This window comes from Festucalex cinctus, chromosome 4 (assembly GCF_051991245.1).
Source record: "Festucalex cinctus isolate MCC-2025b chromosome 4, RoL_Fcin_1.0, whole genome shotgun sequence".
Lineage (NCBI taxonomy): Eukaryota > Metazoa > Chordata > Actinopteri > Syngnathiformes > Syngnathidae > Festucalex > Festucalex cinctus.
Window position 1 is genome coordinate 13,632,993 of NC_135414.1, and position 19,355 is coordinate 13,652,347.

At 37.9% G+C, this 19,355-nt stretch overlaps 2 protein-coding genes across 3 annotated transcripts; one reads left to right on the forward strand and one right to left on the reverse strand.

Annotated features, from left to right (window-relative positions):
* Positions 1 to 293: 293 nt before the first annotated feature.
* Positions 294 to 15,796, reverse strand: LOC144017450 (cleavage and polyadenylation specificity factor subunit 7-like). Of its 2 annotated transcripts, none has more exons than XM_077519044.1 (8): positions 14,440 to 15,796; positions 6,687 to 6,896; positions 5,244 to 5,347; positions 4,976 to 5,121; positions 4,577 to 4,895; positions 4,336 to 4,424; positions 2,996 to 3,140; positions 294 to 1,530 (listed from the first exon to the last, which is right to left on the reverse strand). In XM_077519044.1, the coding sequence occupies exons 1-8, from the start codon at positions 15,289 to 15,291 to the stop codon at positions 1,326 to 1,328; spliced, it is 2,070 nt and encodes a 689-aa protein (XP_077375170.1). In that variant the 5' UTR covers positions 15,292 to 15,796; the 3' UTR covers positions 294 to 1,325. The 2 variants fall into 2 exon arrangements, with proteins under 2 accessions (XP_077375170.1, XP_077375171.1); XM_077519045.1 differs by lacking the exon at positions 14,440 to 15,796 and adding an exon at positions 7,161 to 13,137.
* Positions 7,770 to 10,965, forward strand: sdhaf2 (succinate dehydrogenase complex assembly factor 2). Its single transcript, XM_077519046.1, has 4 exons — positions 7,770 to 7,938; positions 8,488 to 8,711; positions 8,933 to 9,042; positions 10,057 to 10,965. The coding sequence occupies exons 1-4, from the start codon at positions 7,915 to 7,917 to the stop codon at positions 10,182 to 10,184; spliced, it is 486 nt and encodes a 161-aa protein (XP_077375172.1). The 5' UTR covers positions 7,770 to 7,914; the 3' UTR covers positions 10,185 to 10,965.
* Positions 15,797 to 19,355: the final 3,559 nt, after the last annotated feature.

The following is a 19,355-nucleotide window of genomic DNA, read 5'->3' on the forward strand; positions in this document are numbered from 1 at the left end:
ATCAGATCTTAGATTTTATAACCATTTTTAAATGAAATTATTTTTTTTGTACATTTTGCAAAATATACAACTCAGACTGGTGATACCTTAAGGCCAATTTAATACATTTGACATTGGGACTGGCTTGGGTATGAATTTGCATGTCTAGTATGAAGCCCTCAACTTCCACTTCTGCTTATTCTTTCATTCCATTGCATGTTTGAAATCACAAGTGACTAAAAACAATTGGAATTGATTTAATTTACCCTTAAACAAGAAGAAAAAAAATCAATCTTACAAGCATAACACATTCAGATGTTTGGGGGATTGTTTTATATTACAAAAGACAACAATGACACAGTGTTAAATACACTTAAATGTGTCTTGCACATGCAAGGATTCTAATCTGAATGACTACACACAGTATTTCCTTTAAACAATTCAAAAGCTCATTGAGAGCAGAATGAAGAAACTATACAGGCTTCTGGACATACATCTTTAGTTTTTACAAGGTTGTGTTGGAACAAAACGCTGTAACCTTCGTGCATGTCAACGGGAGTCTAAAAGGAAATTAGCGTACTTATAAAAAAAAAAAGTTTGCAAAAAAAAAAAAAGGTATTCTATCCTCTTCAAAATTGTTAATCATAATGCTTAAAACTTTTGTTTCCTCAATATGTCACACTCCTAATTTTTCAAATGAACGAAATGAAACTTAACTCTGGTTCTTCCCTATCTTGATACAATTGATTCTTAAAGGCACAATATCAAGCTTTGGACCTGACAAATTATTTCAGAAACAAAACCAGTATAGGAACTTGGAGACTTTAAGCTCTTCAAAGCTTTAAAAGTTTCTTTGACAAAGTAGTTTTTGGTCCGATACACTTGGCCGATTTTGAGGCTGTACATCCACAGGCAGATCACATCAGAATGAAAGTTTGCAAATATGTCAAAGGTTACCAAGAGGTAGATGGACCAGAGTTAAATTTCAAGTCTAAATCCATGAATAATTTCTTGGGGCGGAAAAGCAAACATTTTTAAACTCTTGCTTTTTTGTTGAATACAGTGTTCAAATCTTTAGGTAAGAAAATTAAACAAATCAAGCATAAAGGGTACAACTGAAGGGGGCCTAAATACTTTTTGAAAGCACTTCTACAAAGCTAATCCTTGGTGGCATATCATTCATTACATGTTGCAATTAGCAATTTCAAGTGACATCTTGACATATCCAAATTGAATGCAATCATCATAATGTACAGGCGAGTGTACCAGTTGGTCAACGTTGGTTTCGATGGCGGTCCAAGTGTGATAGCGGCTCACGAGGATGTGCTGGGTACAATCTTACCAAGTCAGCGATAGCGTTCTCTGTAATCTCTGTGGCTCTCCCGTGAACGCTCCCGGTTCCTCTCTCGACTCCACGAACGTTCTCTGTGCCTTCGAGATGTCCCGGCGCCTTCCCAGCGCGGTGAACCTTCTCTGTGGCGCTCCCTTTCCCTCTCTCGCTCCCGATCTCGGTCTCTGTCCCGGTCTCCAGAATGACTGCCACTCCTAGGGCTGCTCGATTATGAAGAAAATATGAATTAGTTTCACAGCTCTAGCCACTCCTATTGAAAAAGTGTGATAATGATGAATTAAGGCTCCCTTCTCATGTTTGGTTGAGTTTACGATAATTCCGGTGTCGTCGCTCTAGCCTGACAGTGTGTTACACCATCATCCCACTTTCCGAATTGTACGCAAAAAACAAGCAAATCAAGACCACTTTAAGAGGTGGTCTTGGTCTGCTTGCAATTAAGGAATTTTATTGTCATACCAACACACATTTCCACACGATATGGCATGAAAATACAATACCAATTGAGAAACATTGTTTTACATCAGTTACAAAGTTCAATTGATCCGCTAATCAGCAAGCTCTGCACGAAGCCTGACAACAATCCTCAGCTGTGTTGGCTGAGGGGGACATGAAAAAGGGGTATTCGAGGACCGGGGGTTGAGAACCACTGTTGTCCATCATACATGCTCCACCAATGCCCATGAGTATAAAGAGCCCTGACTTTTTTAACTGTGACTGCCCTATCAACTCTTCCCTTCAGTGTGGAATGCTCGGGGCTAAGACATAACAGTTTCTTGGGGTGGAGGTTGATGACGTCACGCTCGTCTCCGCGGACATGTAGTGTTGTGTTGTGGCATCAAAACAGGTTAAGGACCTGGTGCTTCAAGAGCAACAATGAGCTGGAATCCTCAGAGATGGGTGAATGGGGGGGAAAACAGAAACACCACTTTGGCGGTGTTTTAGTGAGGAAATAGCATTTTAACATGGCTAAAAGCTTAAAAAAAAAAAAAAAAAAAAAAAAAAAAAAAAAAAAAAAAGAGTTGATTTTGCATGATGTAATGATGAAAAATGTATTTATTTTCCAGGAAACATGTCTTTTCTACCAAAGGAAACAGCATATATTACGAATCCAACCGGAATTTGTTTGCCGACTTCAGCATGATTAGCGAACGGCTATTTTAAGAGCAAGTCCAGTTCCTACTATTTAGGTAAAATAAAATAAAAAATAAAAATAAATATTGGTTCTTCAACAGCAAAGTAATTTAAATGATCTACATATGTTGATGAATGATAACTACTTTGCTTTCTTATCGCTTCATGTGAGACCCTTTGGTGCCCATTTTTGTGCCCAGCGCAAGTCTCGCACAAAGTGTAGTCTGTGCATGGATGGAGTTTTCTTTCTTTTGGTATTTTGCTCGACTTTGCACAGACAGAATTGGGCGAAAGGGGGCATTTGCGCTCATGAGCTGGATGGAACACAGCTGACTCCCAGCCAATAGGGCTGGGTAGTTTTGTGAACCTGGCGATACGATATGTACCTTGATACAATACGATACAATTTTACACTACAATACGGTACTTGAGTAATGTTGAACACAAAGTGCATATAGCTTCAATTTATTGAAGAAAAAAAAACAAAAATTTGCTTAGAGACTGAAACATCATCTGAACAATAAGTTAATGAACCTGTAGCCAGAGTTTCCCTGGATGGACACCAGGCAGTCTTTGAGGGAGGTGACGAGAGCTTGGCAACGCTCATCCCTGTACACGCTGGACTGCTTGATGATGGCAATCGCCGTTAACAGCGTTTCCATCGCCACTCTCAGGTCTCCTGCAATTACAAACAAAGCAAAGATAGGCTAAAATAGTAGCATAAACATATTTAGGTTAGAAAGATGTTGGGAAATTGCTCACAAATGAGTTGTCTCAGTGAGTCACCAACAACTAGCTGAAGCATACATTTTTACTATAGTACTCCAAGATTCATACTGTATGATGACGCATTAGGCCCACATATTTTTTTATTTTATTTTTTTTTCAGTGGGGCGGTAATATTCTGAGGAAAATGAAAAAATCACAAATTTGCCATTTTATAAAGTGGCAAGCCTCCCAAAATTCAGACATAAATGTCTTATAAAGCATAAATATGCATCAAAACGTAACAAATACATGTTACAATTAGATTGCAGAATGTAAAAAACAATGAATACAGTAAAGAATAAAAATGAGTCATTTAGCTTTTTAATTGCTGTCCTCATCGTTTTTTGCCCTCTTTGGTTCATGTTCTCTCTCAAAAGCGTTTTTTGACTGGTGTTTTGTAAAGAATGGATCCAAGGATGTTTGCTTTTTTTTTTTTTTTTTTAAATAATCCTTCGAAAATGTCCAAGGCAAACATCATCATAGTGAGCGATCGCCCGACTGGTGAACACCTTTTCTGGGTGATTCTTTCCAACAAATTCCGAAACTTCAGGTACAGCGAGGGATCGTTTTCCAAAAAAGGCCCGTCTCGTTGCAATTAAAAACTTACTCTGCAACGTAGCCTTTATCAATCACTCAATTGCATGAATTTTTGCACAAATGCGTCGGCCGTTAGTGAATACATTTACGTAAAACTATCTGAACACCTCATAGCCCGAGGGGCGAATAACGAGGACGCTACATAGATACATCTATTATCTATCTATTTCACACACACAGATACATGCAGTATGCAAAGGTAATAGCCAATGGCAGAGCAGCTGTACGTATGTTGCGTTCAGGAAACTCTGGGAGCGGCGAGTAGCAGCCCATACTGTATTTTTACCTTTCATATCATTAAACTTCTTTAGTAACAAGAGGCAATAATATCCTGTTGAGGAGTTTCATAATTTGAAAAATTCGTATGAAGGGATGTTCGTAAGTAGAGGTACCACTGTATATGTGGTCCTCATAAGCTGCAGTAAATCGTAATATTGGACTTGTTTCAGTAGGGCATTAATTTTTTTCTAAATTTTTTAACAAAGCCCAATGGGATCAGGTGCACTTACCAGTTGTTGCACCTGTCACAGCCTTGGTAATGGCGCTGCTAGCCACAGCTCGATTTCTGTTCAACAGTTCTTCATAATCTCTCTCACCCCTGTTTGCAAAGTACAAAGATATTTTCACATTGGCAGATGCTGGTGATACTATAAAGATGTTCAATTACAAATGCAAATAGTCAGACATTATTTGACATCTACATATAATGAATTTTGGTTGGAAAAAGTTTTCAATTGCATGCATCCTCACTTTTGTTGACCATAAGTATGACTTCTGTGTCTGTCTTGTGCTGGGGTGAAGTACGCTGGATTTATATGCAGATTTGGAGGTGGCTGGCTCGGCGCGTTGAAAGGTGGAGGGGGAAACAGATGTGGCGGAGGGATGTTGGGTGGCACAGGTAAAAAGGGAGGGGGCGGCTGGCCGGGGAATGGGCTGGAATGTGGGGGAAATACATTTCCAACTGGATGTGATGGCAAGTTAGGGGGTACACTGGGAGAACTGGTATTCAACGACAATGACGAGGACATCTGCGAATCGGTGTCCTTAGAATTACTGCGCATTGGGAATCCTGTGAAGAGCACATTCGTTTTGTGAGTCAAGGTACCATGACGAATGTGAGTGAGTGTGTGAAAATGGTAGGACTCTTACGTTTATTAGCGACATCCTCAAACACACTTAAATTTTGATAGGTGGCAAAACGGCAGTCTATGCGTTCCCCATCCAGAGTACATTGGGGAATTTTCTCCAACAGCGTTTTTAATGAAGTTTCAGAAGTCACCACCATCTTTGCATAGCTGTAGTAAAAACATGAAGATGTGCTTAGTCAAGTTCCTAACCCGTATCAGCATACAGCAGATTTGTAACATTAAAAAAAAAGGAATAAAAAAAAAAAAAAAAAAAAAAAAAAGTCACCTACCCTCTTGATTGGCCATTTGCTTTGTTCTCCGCAAACTTGATTTCATGAATATCCCGCACCCCTAATTTCTGGGCCATGAGCAGGAGGTCATCGTCAGATGTCCACTAAATGGTATAGGATGTGAGGGGATGAGATAGACATTTGGTTACTTTACAGCAGGGATAACAACAGGTAATTGGCAAATCTCGGTAACCAAAGGGTGAAGTAATGTTAACCATTCAATGCACCACCATCCTGCCTTTTCTTAACGGTAGATTATTACAAAATACATCATAGTGTAAATGTAGTCTGAGCAAGAGCTTAACATGGAAACCACACAACAAAACGCGAGTGAACTCCTGGATTTACTAACTAGTTGACCCTTCTTTTGCTGCAATAACTTAAACCAAATGTTTGTTGTAGTTTCAGGTCAGATGTGCAAAACGATGAGGATGAATTTTGGACTATTCCTAGTTACAAAATTGTTGCAGTTTCTAATTTAGCTTAACACACACTGACGACCCGGAAGCTCCCTGAAATTTTTGTTATAATTTTTTAACAAAGCTGTCAATTCTTTGTATTTTAAATTAAAAGATTTTTATTTTTTTATTTTGACGCTATTTTCTCTTTTACCGCAAATGAATATCGGCTTGAAATATCGGTTATCAGCCTCCTTGACTACTGATAATCGGTATCAGTATCTGCCTTGAAAAACTAAACAAAAAACATCGGTCTATTACTACTTTTTAGACAATTTGTCAAACTGTGGAGTGTGGACTGATGAAAATCAAGACATTGATTTGACAGTATACCCCCCGCTTTTAAATTTTCCAGCTTTATATATATATATTTTTTTAAATCCTGACTTCTACCCGATTGAGATGCTGTGGCCTAAGCTCAAAAGAGCTATTTTTGCCAAACACCCAAGGAATATTGCTCAACTTCAAAAGTTTTGTAAACAGGAATGGTCTAAAATTCATTGTGTCCTTTGTGCACGTCTGATCTGGAACTACAGGAAATGTTTGGATGAGGATATTTCTGCCAACTGAGTGTCAACCTGTCGTTAAATCCAAGCGTTAACTACTTTTGCCTCACTGCCATGTTAATGATTATTTTCAATACAAATATGGGAAAAAAAATTCTGCATTTATTTTAAGCATACTCCGTTTATTTTTATTTAGATAACGATCAGACTACATTTTATGACCAATTCATGAAATGTTTAAAAATCCAAAAGGGTTCACATAATTTTTTCCTCCCACTATACAAAACTCTTAATAGCCAATGCCATGCATCACGCATGTACTCAAACTGAAATGCAAAGGAATTAATTCCTCCTCTTTATGTAGGAGTGTTTCCATTTTCAAACCAGATTATCTGTTCATCATTGAAGAGACTGAAATGAAATGCGTGGACTTTTATATTTCTTAATTTCCTGTCGTATAAGCATGATGTACAACTCACCCAAGAGAAATTCCCTACATATAATGCGAATCTTCGTGACTGGTTTGTGTCCTTTTCATCTGCTTTCTCCGTGGATGCTTTATTCTCCACTTTAGCTTGCGTTATCCTGCCAGTATCTGAATTCAAATTGGTTTTCTTGTCTTGATCAACTGAGCCAGAAAGTACAGCATCATCAAAGAGGTCATTTGCCTCATTGAGTCTGTCCAAATCCTGCGAAAATAAAAATAAATAAATAAATACATACATACATTACAGGAATGCTTCAGGGTAAATAATAAAATGTAAAACACTGTACACGAGCTTTAGCATTTTCCTAAATATTGAGGGATGCGAAGTGACAATACAAGACAGCAACAAGGACACGAAACTGCAATTTGAGAATGCTTTTGACTCATAGAAATTTTTATGCACAGCAAAGTCGGCGCACTTGCCTCTGCGTTTGCAGTAAATGCGACAAGACCAAGCAAGACTCACCTCGTCGTTTGGATTCGAGTCACCATACAAGTCTACGGTCGCCGTTTTGGATTCACTCGGTCCGGCTCCAGCCATCACGAGGGCCAGAAATCATTCAAAGAATGAAGATGACGGCGATGCTGTTTCTATTTTTGCTTTTTTTCTGCTAAGGAGCTTCAATATACACATTTACACTAGGTGTACCATCAACAGACAGCGAAAAATGATGTAGGGCCAAATTTATACTTTTGTTGACGTCGAACATTAGCTAACGTTAGCAAACGTTGGGGCCGGATATATACAACAATGGATGAGCATCAGTATATAGGCGTTGCACGACAGAACGATTCCTGGTAAAATAAAGTTTAATGCAAACAATGCACACGTCTTCCCACGAGTTATTTAGATTGATACAGTTTCGCATTGGGCCACTGACGCTAGTGTTGCTAACGTACTTGCCTGGTCATGTGCATTGTTAAATGTTACCGGTTAGCAACATGAGAAATATTGGTTCCTAGTCCTTCATTGTATATGAGGGGAGGGAAGGGAAAACAATCGTAGGTTAATTATATACACGTTGGAATTGATCTTATTACAAACGAACTTGAATACTAATTGCTTTGTTCATTCGACGAGTGACTTTGTATTTGAGAACTATACTGCGACAACCGGTCACATGGTGTGTGACGAAAGGTGGTTGGGGGCGTCCACCGTTTCTGACGTTTCCCCATCGGACTGCTGAGGTGAACGTACCGTCGGAACCAAGGGAAGTCAAATGCTGTCTGTTATTATGAAAAGAGTGAGTTATATACCGGATATATTTTTGGAGTAATTCTAATTCGTGGTCTGTCAGTTAGTGTCTTTCGGGTGACCTTAATGTGAACCGATGTACTGTACTGTTTTTAAAAATCTAACCCAAAGTGTTCTTTTGTGTGGGTGTGTTGTACATTACACGTATTTTTCATATACTGTACACATTTATCATGTGAATAAGCGGTCAAGAAAATGGATGGATGGCTGGATATTTCTCATGTGCAGTATTGAATCTGTCTTATGTAGAGCTAGGATAGTTGGACAGCAGTCAAGTTATACAGCAGGCAAGCGCTAGACGTTATGCAACTCTCATTTGCTGTCTTATGTCATTGGTAACTTGAAACTGCGAGACAAACTAGGAAGAAAATAGTTTTTCCACTTCCCACAAACTAAGTCCTATATTTATAGACTAAACGGATTAGTACCTTATTTGCAATATATTGTTCAACTTGTAAAAAGAACATGAACGTATCACAAAAAAATGTTTGTCTGAGAACTTTAAGATTTTTATTATTTTATTGTGTTTTTACATCAGCTGGTGACAGGGATCTGCCAGACAGCATGCAGACCTGCAGTCACTGGCCTGGTACCAACCCGTTGTTACCGTGGCGATGCGCCTGATGATGCCAAGACTGACCTGATCGAGATCCCCTTGCCCCCTTGGGAGGAACGGTCCGGAGAGCCCATTGACATCAAGAGAAGGCGCCTGCTCTACGAGAGCCGCAAAAGGGGCATGTTGGAGAACTGCATATTGCTCAGGTTAGAAAAGAGTCCATCCGGAAACCACAGTATGTAAAGGTACATGTGTTCAATGTCACATCATGCAGGCGATAAAACATGGCCGATGTCTTTAAATAATAAAATGCTTTGTTGTGGCCAGATTGTTTAGGTAACTATGAGAAACTGATGTGTTTAAGGTTATTGCATGTTTTCACTTTGCATTTGCAGGGACTTATGATTTTATATATATTTCCTTGTAGCCTTTTTGCTAAGCGCTACCTGAATACGATGAGTGAGACCCAGCTGCAGCAGTATGACAGGCTAATTAACGAACCAAGCAACGACTGGGACATCTACTACTGGGCAACAGGTGAAAAAATTGTTTCATTTCTTTCCTGAAATGTGATATTGCTTGTAATGCTCTGAACGCACAAATGTGGAGCCTTTTTTTTTTCGTGGGATTTGCTGTGGGAGTAAGATTGGACTTCTAATTTCTGTGATAAATTGTCCTCATTAACTGCTTCTAATGTTATGAATATGTCTGTCACTCTCAACAGAATAGCCTCTCAGCACGTTCATTACACGGGACAACAATGTGAACGAAGCTCAATCTTTGTGAAACAACAAAACAATAGAACACACACACCACCTTAAAACTAATACCATTTACCAAAACACTATAAGGAATTTATTTTGCTTAGCTTTTTGTGAAACAATATTAGGGATATACTGCACACACAAAAGACAAAAAAAAAAATGTTTTAAATGTTTATTGAAGAATTGTCTTGCGTCAAGTTGTGCGGCGTACTCTGAGGAGTTCTATCATGTTCACCTGTGCTCGTCATCCAATCAGCTCCCTCAGCCAAGTGCCTGTCATTGTCACGTTAGTGTCTATCTTTTTTTTTCTCCTGACTTCGCAACTCAGATTTCCAAGTTCAAACGGGCATTCCCGTGCATACGTCCTGGTATGAAGTCGGAACACCGACTTCCCACTTTCCTCGAATGCAGCACTAGTTTGCTGCTTTCTTTCCGTCCTTGTCGGTCACTGATCTGTGTATAACTGGATAGCAGATAGGCCAAAACTTTTGAAGCCGCCATATTACTACTCCCAAATAACGTTTCTCGGCATACGATCCTAGACATTTACAGTATCGAAATTGGAGAACATTTGAGATAGTACTTAGAAACTCTGAGGAAATTCACGCAAGCATGAAGACAAGATGCAAACTACACAGGAAAGCCAGAGCCAAGATTCAAACCCCCAATCTCAAACCTGTGAGACAAATATGCTGAACATTTGGACACTGTGTGACTAGAGAATCTTGTCAAGTTATCATTTGCTATGTGGATGATTTATTTCCCTTACTACCCGTTTTGTTTACAGAGGCTCAGCCCACCCCGGACGTTTACCAAGGAGAGATCATGGATATGCTGAAGGAGTTCACAAAGAATCGCAATCAGGAGCAGAGGTTGGATGCCCCCAGCTTGGAATACCTGGAAAAGGAAGGCTGATGACTCTGAGCCCCCCACACTCCTCCCCCTCATTCAACACTCTTTTTGATTTGGGTGCTAAATGTAATAATGGTGACATAACCTAGTGTGGAAGACTTCCAACTGGTCTACTGTACTTTATCATGTCAGCTGTGTGCAATGTATTGTGGGCTTCAATGCATTGATAATATTTTATTCATATAACCAAATGTGACCTAATATCTGAGGCTTATAAGTGAAGGTCTGAAATATTGTCACGTATGTTAGATATGAGTACATTTAGTTTATATGAATAGAAGATGATTATCATAGACAGCACAATATTCATTTTGCATAGAATTGAAATGATTTTGTTTTTGTGGTACAATTACGATGCATCAACCACAAACATGTTCTTTAATAATGTTGAAAATGTAACCGTTCACTTGGTCTTATTACCATCCGGCCTGCAAACCTTGAATAATGGACTCTATCATAGAGTCCATTTGTGCAGAGAGTCTCTCTGCACAAATAGCCGTGACGTGTTTCCGGGAAAATCTCGAGTGCACCGCCCTTTCCGGTAGTGGCGATTGCCATTTGAGAGCCCCACCAGTTTTTTATTTTTATTTTTATTTTTTTTAATGCTTTTATCTAACACAGTTCAACACAGCTTTACATTTAAGAATACGTCTTGCATACATACTAGTTTGCCAAACTACAATGAAGGGATTCCTAACCATTCAGGTGGTCTCCTACGATACCACAATCTATTACACTTTATGAGCAAAACGGACTACAGTTAAAATTAAACATCTTAAGTTGACAGTCTTCTTTATGTCAATAAATAAAACAGCTTTTGAGTGTTTAGAAAAGTTCTTAATTTAAATAAAACACAAAACTAACTTTTAAAGTGCAACAAGGAAAACTAACTTAAAATAATGCTTATTTAACATCAGTCTCTCACTATCAGTATAACACCTAATACTGTATACTGGTCAGGAGGAAAGTGCAGAGGAAAGTGATGGTCCTGGGGCTTCCTGGTCAGACGGAGGTCCTCCTGCAGGATGTAATGGTCCTATGGCGTCCTTATCAGGAAGTTCAGAAGAACCCCCTGGCTCATTATCTGGAGCTCCAAAATATTTTACAAGCGCTCCTAGAAAGACAAACCTCCTTAGGTTATCAAGTAAATATACCATGAGTGAATATTACTTTTTTTAAATTTTTTTATTTTTTTAATTACAGTAATATTGCAGCAATACATCCATCCATCCATTGTCTAAAGATGACTTAACTTCTTGCAGTAATACAGAATATTAATTCAAATTAATCTGTTTGTATTAAAAATTGTGATGTACAGTGCTTGTACCCAATTACAAAATTGACACTTCCAAGAGAAAGTTAACATCTCTAAATAAATGCCCGAGGCTAGCGAGTTGGCTAGTAAAACAACCTTGCTAAAAATAAAATAAAATAGAGTTTCACCTCCAACTATTCATCACCAACAAGTCCCTTACCGTTCTCCTTTGTTTTCCATCTTCCGTTTTCTTTTTCTTCCGTTTTCCCGCGCCCGCTGAGATAGCTTCTTTTTGATGAAATTATGGTGTCTGTTTTATTTAGTAGTACTTTCGCTAATGGAAAGGGTAGATGGGTAGCAGCCTGTCATTCATTCTCAGACAATGACGTTACTGACGTAGCATCATAAACTGACATAAAAACACCAGCCACTGCTTAACATTTGTTTATTTTATTTATGTCCTGTTTTTTTTGTTTGTTTTTTTTTTTTATCAAAAATTGGACGTAAAATATTAGAGACCGAATTAGTGCTGTCACTAACGACTTTTTTTTAAAAAAAAAAATCGACTTGCCTATCAATTATTCCAACGATTAATTGACTAAAAATTGACTAAAAAAAAAAAAAATCAAAAAAAACTTTTCTTTTTTTTTAGTTCACTAAGATTGGACCTGAGTTGAATTTAGTGGAAATGAATACTCATTGTTCCTTATCTTCTCTGCACACACATGCACATATTACACAAACACCAACGAAATTAGCTAGCCTGTCCTAAACGATCAACAATCTCGATTAGCATTAGCCCTGAATAAACTCGAATCACCCATTCAGTGTACTTTTCCTGAAAATCACGTCATAGTCCAACATAAGGAAAAATCCAATTTAATCACAATATTAAATAGCGCTTCATCTTCATCATAATACTAAGCCTGACGTATTTGCTTGTCTAGTTCAAACATATTGAGTTGTCGAAGCAACAATGGCCACTTGTGCAGCATACTAACGGTAGATACTGGTACTGCACACGCACAGAAAGGTTTTCCAAATAACTCACGTTATGCTCCTAGATCCTGCGCTGTCACCATAGTTCCATTCCATCCCATTCAAATCCATAAATGTACGAATTGAGTTCGTTTCTGTCGCCAACGTCCGTGCAAAGTAAACTCCCTTCCGAAGTTCCGTCTGTCATTAAGTGCATTGTGTCAATTTGACTTGGTTTTTGCACATTTGGTAGCGTAAAACTGGGGTAGCGATGTCAATTTTCTCCATTTTCACTAAGAAGCATCTTAGTAGTGTTTCACTAAGAAGCATAACTTAGTAGTGGTGAATCGGAGTCCGTCAGCAATAATAATAATAATAATAATAATAATAATAATAATAATCAACCTCAGGTAAGACTACACATAGAGCTTGGGGGCCCTTGGCAGTCGCCTAGTTCCCCTATAGCAAAAAACGGCTATGGTCTCAAGAACATCACGTTTAAATTTATGAATGAAAATCAAGACCCCAGCAGTGATTAGTACCGTGGCTAAAGTAAGTTGAATGCCCCCATTGTGTTTTCCAAAATTTCACATCTGACTCACTCACATCTGAAGCAATAAGTTAACTTCTGATTTTTTACAAAACAAAAAGATTGCTTTACGCTTGGTAATATCCATAACCTTTAACATTTAAAGACAATATATGTGTATATATATATATATATATATATATATATAATAGGGGTGTTGAAAAAAAAATCGATTCGGCGATATATCGCGATACCACCACGCGCGATTCTCGAATCGATTCAATTTAAAAAAAAAATGTTTTTTTTTTTTTTTTTTTTTTTTAAGAGCTCAGAATTGTTCATTCGGTAGTCTTACCGATTCAACGTCTTATCATCATTGCCTTTTTTTTTTGTGTGTGTGAATCGATTTTTAAACTTCCATTTTTAATGGAAAAATATTCAACAAAACGTCTGACTTCGGGTTAGGATTCACACCTTGAGCATGGAAGAATGTTATATGAACGGAACATTAAGCCTTAATATTTTATTTTAATGCTGTTCAAACATGAAACAGATTACAACCTCTATAAGACTGAAATTTCAGATAAATAAATAATACATTTTCATATAAATCTTACACTCTACAAGCTTACTGATTAGTATTTTCTAAATTTGAATGAAAAAAAATCGCAACAATCGACTTATAAATTCGTATCGGGATTAATCGGTATCGAATCGAATCGTGACCTGTGAATCGTGAAACGAATCGAATCGTCAGGTACTAGGCAATTCACACCCCTAATATATATGTATATATATATATATATATATATATATATATATATATATATATATATATATATATATATATATATATATATATATATATATATGTGTGTATATATATATATATATATATGTGTGTATATATATATATATATATATATATATATATATATATATATATATGTGTATATATATATATATATATATATATATATATATATATTTATATATACACACACACACACACACACACATATACACATATATATATATATATATATATATATTTTTTTTTTCCCTTAAATCAAAATCGCACTCGCAGAGCTATAGAAATTGTCTAGTTTGCAGTTCAACCTAAAACATATACAAATACAATCACTACTCCTTTGAGAAAAAGGCAATAAAATAAAATAATAATAATTACTGAAATGAAAAAATAAAATTCTACTACTCTATAGGAGCTTAAATTTCCAGCTCAACATAAGGCAGGTGGAAATCATTTTAACATAAATTCTTTCAAGAGAATGAATTGATATTTAAAAAAAAAAAAAAAAAAGAAAAAAGAGGAAAAAACAAACAAACAAAAAAAGTTCTTCAAAATATTTCCTCGAATGTCCATAGACACTGAGAATGACCATTTTGAAAATTACATTAATTTTGTATATTACATATACAAAATCTTTAGTTCTGGATAAGCTTGTTTCATCGCACTGAGAGTAATTATAAGTTACCTCTGAGATGTTCATCTTCTTGCCATTTATGAAGACAAAAGGACCACGGAAGACAGCTTTATGTCCTCTTTCTCTCGCTTTCTGGACCAAAGGCCAAAGCCTTTCTCTTGTAGCTTTATCCTCTGGGGATAAAGCCTCGGTAATCCGTAGCTTGTTGTCAAGAAGAAACTTCGAACCTTTCGCCTCCTTCCATACAGCATCACGATGTCGTCGCAAAGCGAACAGGACAATGGTTGATCTGGTCGAACCGTCTGGCCCAACTCGATGAACAATGTCGATCCCCTCCTTCAAGCAATCACGGATGGAAGGAGCCGTTTTCTCCAGGATGGTGATAACTTTGGTTCTGATGTCCTCACGATTTTCCTCATTTATTCCATGAATCTTCAGTGACCAGCGACAGGTGTATCGTTGACTGTCAGCAACATTTGCTTTCAAAAGCTTATTTTTAGCCTGAAGTTGCTTAATTTCTGTATCCGTGCCTTCCATCTTTTCTTTTTGCTGGTTAACATCTAATGTAAGTTGCAGGACTGTCGCAGTTGGCTTATCCTCTTGTTTAGTGGCCTCAGTTGTTCTTTCAATGATTGATATTTTCTTAAAAGTCTCATCATGTTTTGACAGAGCTTGAATTGCCATTAGGATGTTACCTTCATCGTCGTTCTTTTTGGTCCTTTTGAGGTGCGTTTTTTTTGGAATATCATTCTTCGGTTCAAGAACGGCGTTTGAAGATTCTTCACTCTCGTCAACAACGTCCATTGTAGCCGCGGCGACTGCGTCGTTATCGGACATTGAAAAACTCTTGGATGAAACGTTTCTAATTTTATTTCTTTTTCTATCTTTGACACCCTTTCCCATTCAAAAAAGGTTGCATAAAAATATATATAACATGTATAGAGTTGTACCTACATAACTCGTTGTTAATCACAAACCTCTTAACTATCTGAAAAAACACGTCCTCCTACCTCGCAGCCATCTTGGCTCCTCCGAGAACCCCACCAGTTGTCAACCTTTTGGAGAATATTTTTTCGTTGTTTCTGATGAGTGTGGTTGCGTGCATTTGTCAAGGCATCGAAGAAGAGGAGAGACGACAGTACATCGAGCAATCACTGCTGTGTGCGCAGACAGACAGGTTTATCTGCCTTGTTTTTCCCCTTGCTGACCACCGGAGACAGTTTGTTGTCACTTGTTCACATTCGCAGGGGATAACTTGATCGCACAAGGCTACCGTTTGTTAGCAGCAGAACCAGAGCTGGATTTTGAAGTTAGACTTTGACGTGTGTTGTGGTCCTTTACCTTGTTGCCTTTGTTAAAGCGTAGGTTAACAGTTCTGTGATGTCTTTACTAAACTGTTCGCGCTGGTCTCAACTTACATGTCAACAACATACCACAGCGCCGCCTAGCGGTCACATTAATAACACACCACACCACAATGTGTTGCTCTGTTTACAAAATTATCTGTTTCTGCCTTTGTGGCGTTTTTACTTTACATGTATGTATATTGTTCCCATGCTGCCATTTTATTGTATTAAAAACATGAAAATATTTATATGAGGCATTATTCTTGCACCGCTGACAACGCTGTTGGATTTTCATAGCAAGCACGTTTCAGCATGTCATCATGGGCTGACATGAAAAATAAATAAATAAATAAATAAATAAATAAATAAACAAACAGCAGAGGCATCACATCTGCTTCAAAATTAGGATATTTTGTGGACCCGTAGAGAAGTTACATAAAAAAAAAAAAAAGTTTTCCTCAAACGGCTTGTATTTCCGTTTAGTTATTTTAAGTAATTACGTCATTACCAGAGTTCAAGCGGTCAAAATTACCGCTCTGGGAGCTCTAATTAGTAGTTTTAAAATTCTGATAGACATAGTATTATAGCAAGGAACGGACCCTGTTATTTTTGAGTAGGTTAAGGATTTAGGATTAGAGTTTTACATCACATTAACACTGCGTTCCGCTGAAATCTCCCCGCACCGGAAGGTTGGGTGAGCTCATGCGGCGAATGCTGAAGTCATTTGTGCATATAGTTCATACAGTACTGTACATTTTTTGTACTTGCAATGTCAATTTATATCCAGCAGATGGTGACAAGTTATTACCGAATACAACCACTGAGGCTGTGATGCAATTGTCAGTACTATAAATAAATAATTAGCGCACACATATATTATAATCATATCTATTTGCCATGCTTTTTACAAGTCAACCTGGCAATTAAGAATTATCCAAAGCACCCATATTTGATTTATCTCTGTGATCATCTAAATTGTTATCACACGTGTTATCGTGCTCATATGGGTCGTTAGGAGGCACTTTGTCAGTGGATTTCAGTGAGAGTAGACAACCTTTTTATTGCATTCTAAGTACCACTGAAATTGTCTTTCCCTTTAAAGCTCATACGTGTGAGTTCTGAGACATTTGAAAATGGCTCCATACTCACATCCCTTTATTGTAATCCTCAATTGCTGAATAGAGGATAAAAGCTTTCTGGCCACATGTGCGCAGATTATTAAATTAGATAAAGACTGCTTGTGAATGCCTGTGGAATTATAATGTATACATAAGTCAGGCAAAGTGTTTTAATGGTGCACAAAAAACACCATATGCTGAGTACAATTTGTATGGTCTATGTCAAAATAGATTGGAACGTTAAATTCTGTTAAATACAGTATGGTGTCATTTGTTTGTTAGGCTTTAATTTATGTGAGGTTTCAAAAGATGTATTTATTTTAAATACGGAAGGCGTCTGATAGACAGCTGATAGACACGCACTAATCTACAAGTTGTTTGTCTTTTCGAAGGCGGAAGGCGTGCGGATCAGCTGTCTGCAGCGCGTCGATCAACTGTCTACAGGGCGCCGCACAGAGATACGAACGAACAGAAAAGTAGTGCTCAGCGGTAATGGCTTCTGACTTTTTTCAGAAAGGAGTTTAGTGTGCAAATGTATCACTCTTTTGAACACAAATTGTTTTTAGAAGAAAAGCGCTTTATTTCCGTGACCCCAGCCAACTTTCATGACTATTTTCCTCTCGTCCAACACCGGACCAGAACTCGTGTCACAGAACGCTGTCAGGAGTAAGTCAGTGATGATCGCACACACTGGAGGTGAGGGTGAAATTGAGATTCATGTAAAAAAAAAAAATCCGAATTATCCCTTTAAATTGTAACGATTGTGTGTTTTTGTTGCCCCCTGTGGCCAGGTCTCTCTTGGAAAAGATATTTTTAATCTCAATGAGTTTATTACCTCGTTAAATAAAGGAATGAATGGAAGCGCAGAACTGGCAATGTGGAGTAAACATTTTTAACTGGGCTGTGTCATTCAAATTTATTGATAAAGTCAATATGTGCAAAAATATATTTTTTTTCAATCATTAGTCATAATCAATAATCATTTAGCTCACATTTTACCAATACTTTCAAAAGACTTCGCCGTACGTTTGAATGACACACCCCAGTCAAAAATATTTCCTCCACATTGGCAGGTCTACGGTTGCGTACTTAATAAAGTAAGAAAAATATTTTTTGGTCAAAATTCATGAAAACTTGAAGATTACAAGAAGGATGAAATTACATGACCTCGAAATTGTATGGGGGGAAATGCTGACGTGGAAATAACGTTTAAAACAAATGTTTATCAGGGGTGTAACTAAACCCGGTTTGAAAATATATCAAGATCGTGTTTTATAGGAGAGATATAACATGAAGGAAATGTCACTCTTACAGTAATGACAAGTTCATTCAAATAACAATTGCATCATACTCTCTCAAACTGAACCATACCATATCGAACAGAATCATTCCACTTGAAAATCGAACCGTCTTTGAACCGTTTTGCACCCTTTGTATCAAAAACAATATAGAGTTTGGTTTACGGCCATTTTAGATGGTTCCAGAACAACATCACTTTTAATATTTAAATGTGATCCTGTGACTTGTGCTCCACTAGTTATTGATCAATCACTGGGGTCCACCATGTCAATATATAGTACAGCCACAATGAATCATCATAATGTGCTGCATCATGCATACAAAACATGCTTGGTATGAATATTTCAATCTCAATCTGCCCAACACAAATTGCTGCTTGCCAGAGAGATGCAGATGACATTCACAATGCTTGAGTCATGCAATGCCCTTCACTTTGACATCTCTTCCTAATGCATGTCTGTAGAGTGCACTGTCAGAAGCTGAGCGTGCATTTAAACACAATGGTTGGCAATAGTTCTGAACCCGAGTATGGTACCGTTACAGTGTCAATTTTCTTGGTTGCGAAGGAACAAAAAGATGCTACTTGTGGAACCCACATACGCCGGGAGTCAAAACCAAATCCCTCCAGCTCTGAGACTTATTTAGAGTTCACATTCATCATTTTCCTACGCACACCCACTGTACCTATCTGTGGCCCAGCATTGCTGTCATCGTCCACCGCTGCTTCCTGTGTCGTGACAGCTCGCTGTTTGAGCCTCAGCTGTGTCGCCACCCTCCGCTCACCAGGAATTGCAAGACCTCATTCTCCTGCTCTCTTATCCCTCCACCTCCCGCATCACCAGCATTCAGCTTGCCCTCCCATGTATGCAGGGGAAGAACTGCTCACTGGTGTGCCTCTTCACTTTTGTGGATGGATGCTCTGGATAAAAGCTCATGTTTGACTTAATCTCCTTCAACAACAATACACTGACTTGTAGTAAGGTGGATCTTGTTGAGGCAAGTGTGACGGGAACAGCGAAGTGAGTGTTACAGTTATTCTCAACATGACAAAATAATTCGTATATTTAGTAGCCAAGTTCTGTGAAAAGATAATGGACAGTGGTGGTTATTTATGTCTGACAGTGTCAGTTATTATTGGCAGTGGGAATGAACAGGCATGTGCACTTTCCCTGCACTAAGGTTGCAAAAACTGATCAAGCCACCT

What these genes read in the sequence shown, in the direction of transcription:
- LOC144017450 (XM_077519044.1), bottom strand. Translation starts at nt 15,291, where the DNA reads ATGGGAAAGGGTGTCAAAGATAGAAAAAGAAATAAAATTAGAAACGTT. An exon ending in GCAAATGGCCAATCAAGAGG is followed by an intron (nt 5,122 to 5,243) that starts GTAGGTGACTTT and finishes TTTTTACTACAG; the next exon opens with CTATGCAAAGATGGTGGTGA. An exon ending in TGAGGATGTCGCTAATAAAC is followed by an intron (nt 4,896 to 4,975) that starts GTAAGAGTCCTA and finishes TGCTCTTCACAG; the next exon opens with GATTCCCAATGCGCAGTAAT.
- sdhaf2 (XM_077519046.1), top strand. Translation starts at nt 7,915, where the DNA reads ATGCTGTCTGTTATTATGAAAAGA. An exon ending in GAGAACTGCATATTGCTCAG is followed by an intron (nt 8,712 to 8,932) that starts GTTAGAAAAGAG and finishes ATTTCCTTGTAG; the next exon opens with CCTTTTTGCTAAGCGCTACC. An exon ending in CATCTACTACTGGGCAACAG is followed by an intron (nt 9,043 to 10,056) that starts GTGAAAAAATTG and finishes TTTTGTTTACAG; the next exon opens with AGGCTCAGCCCACCCCGGAC.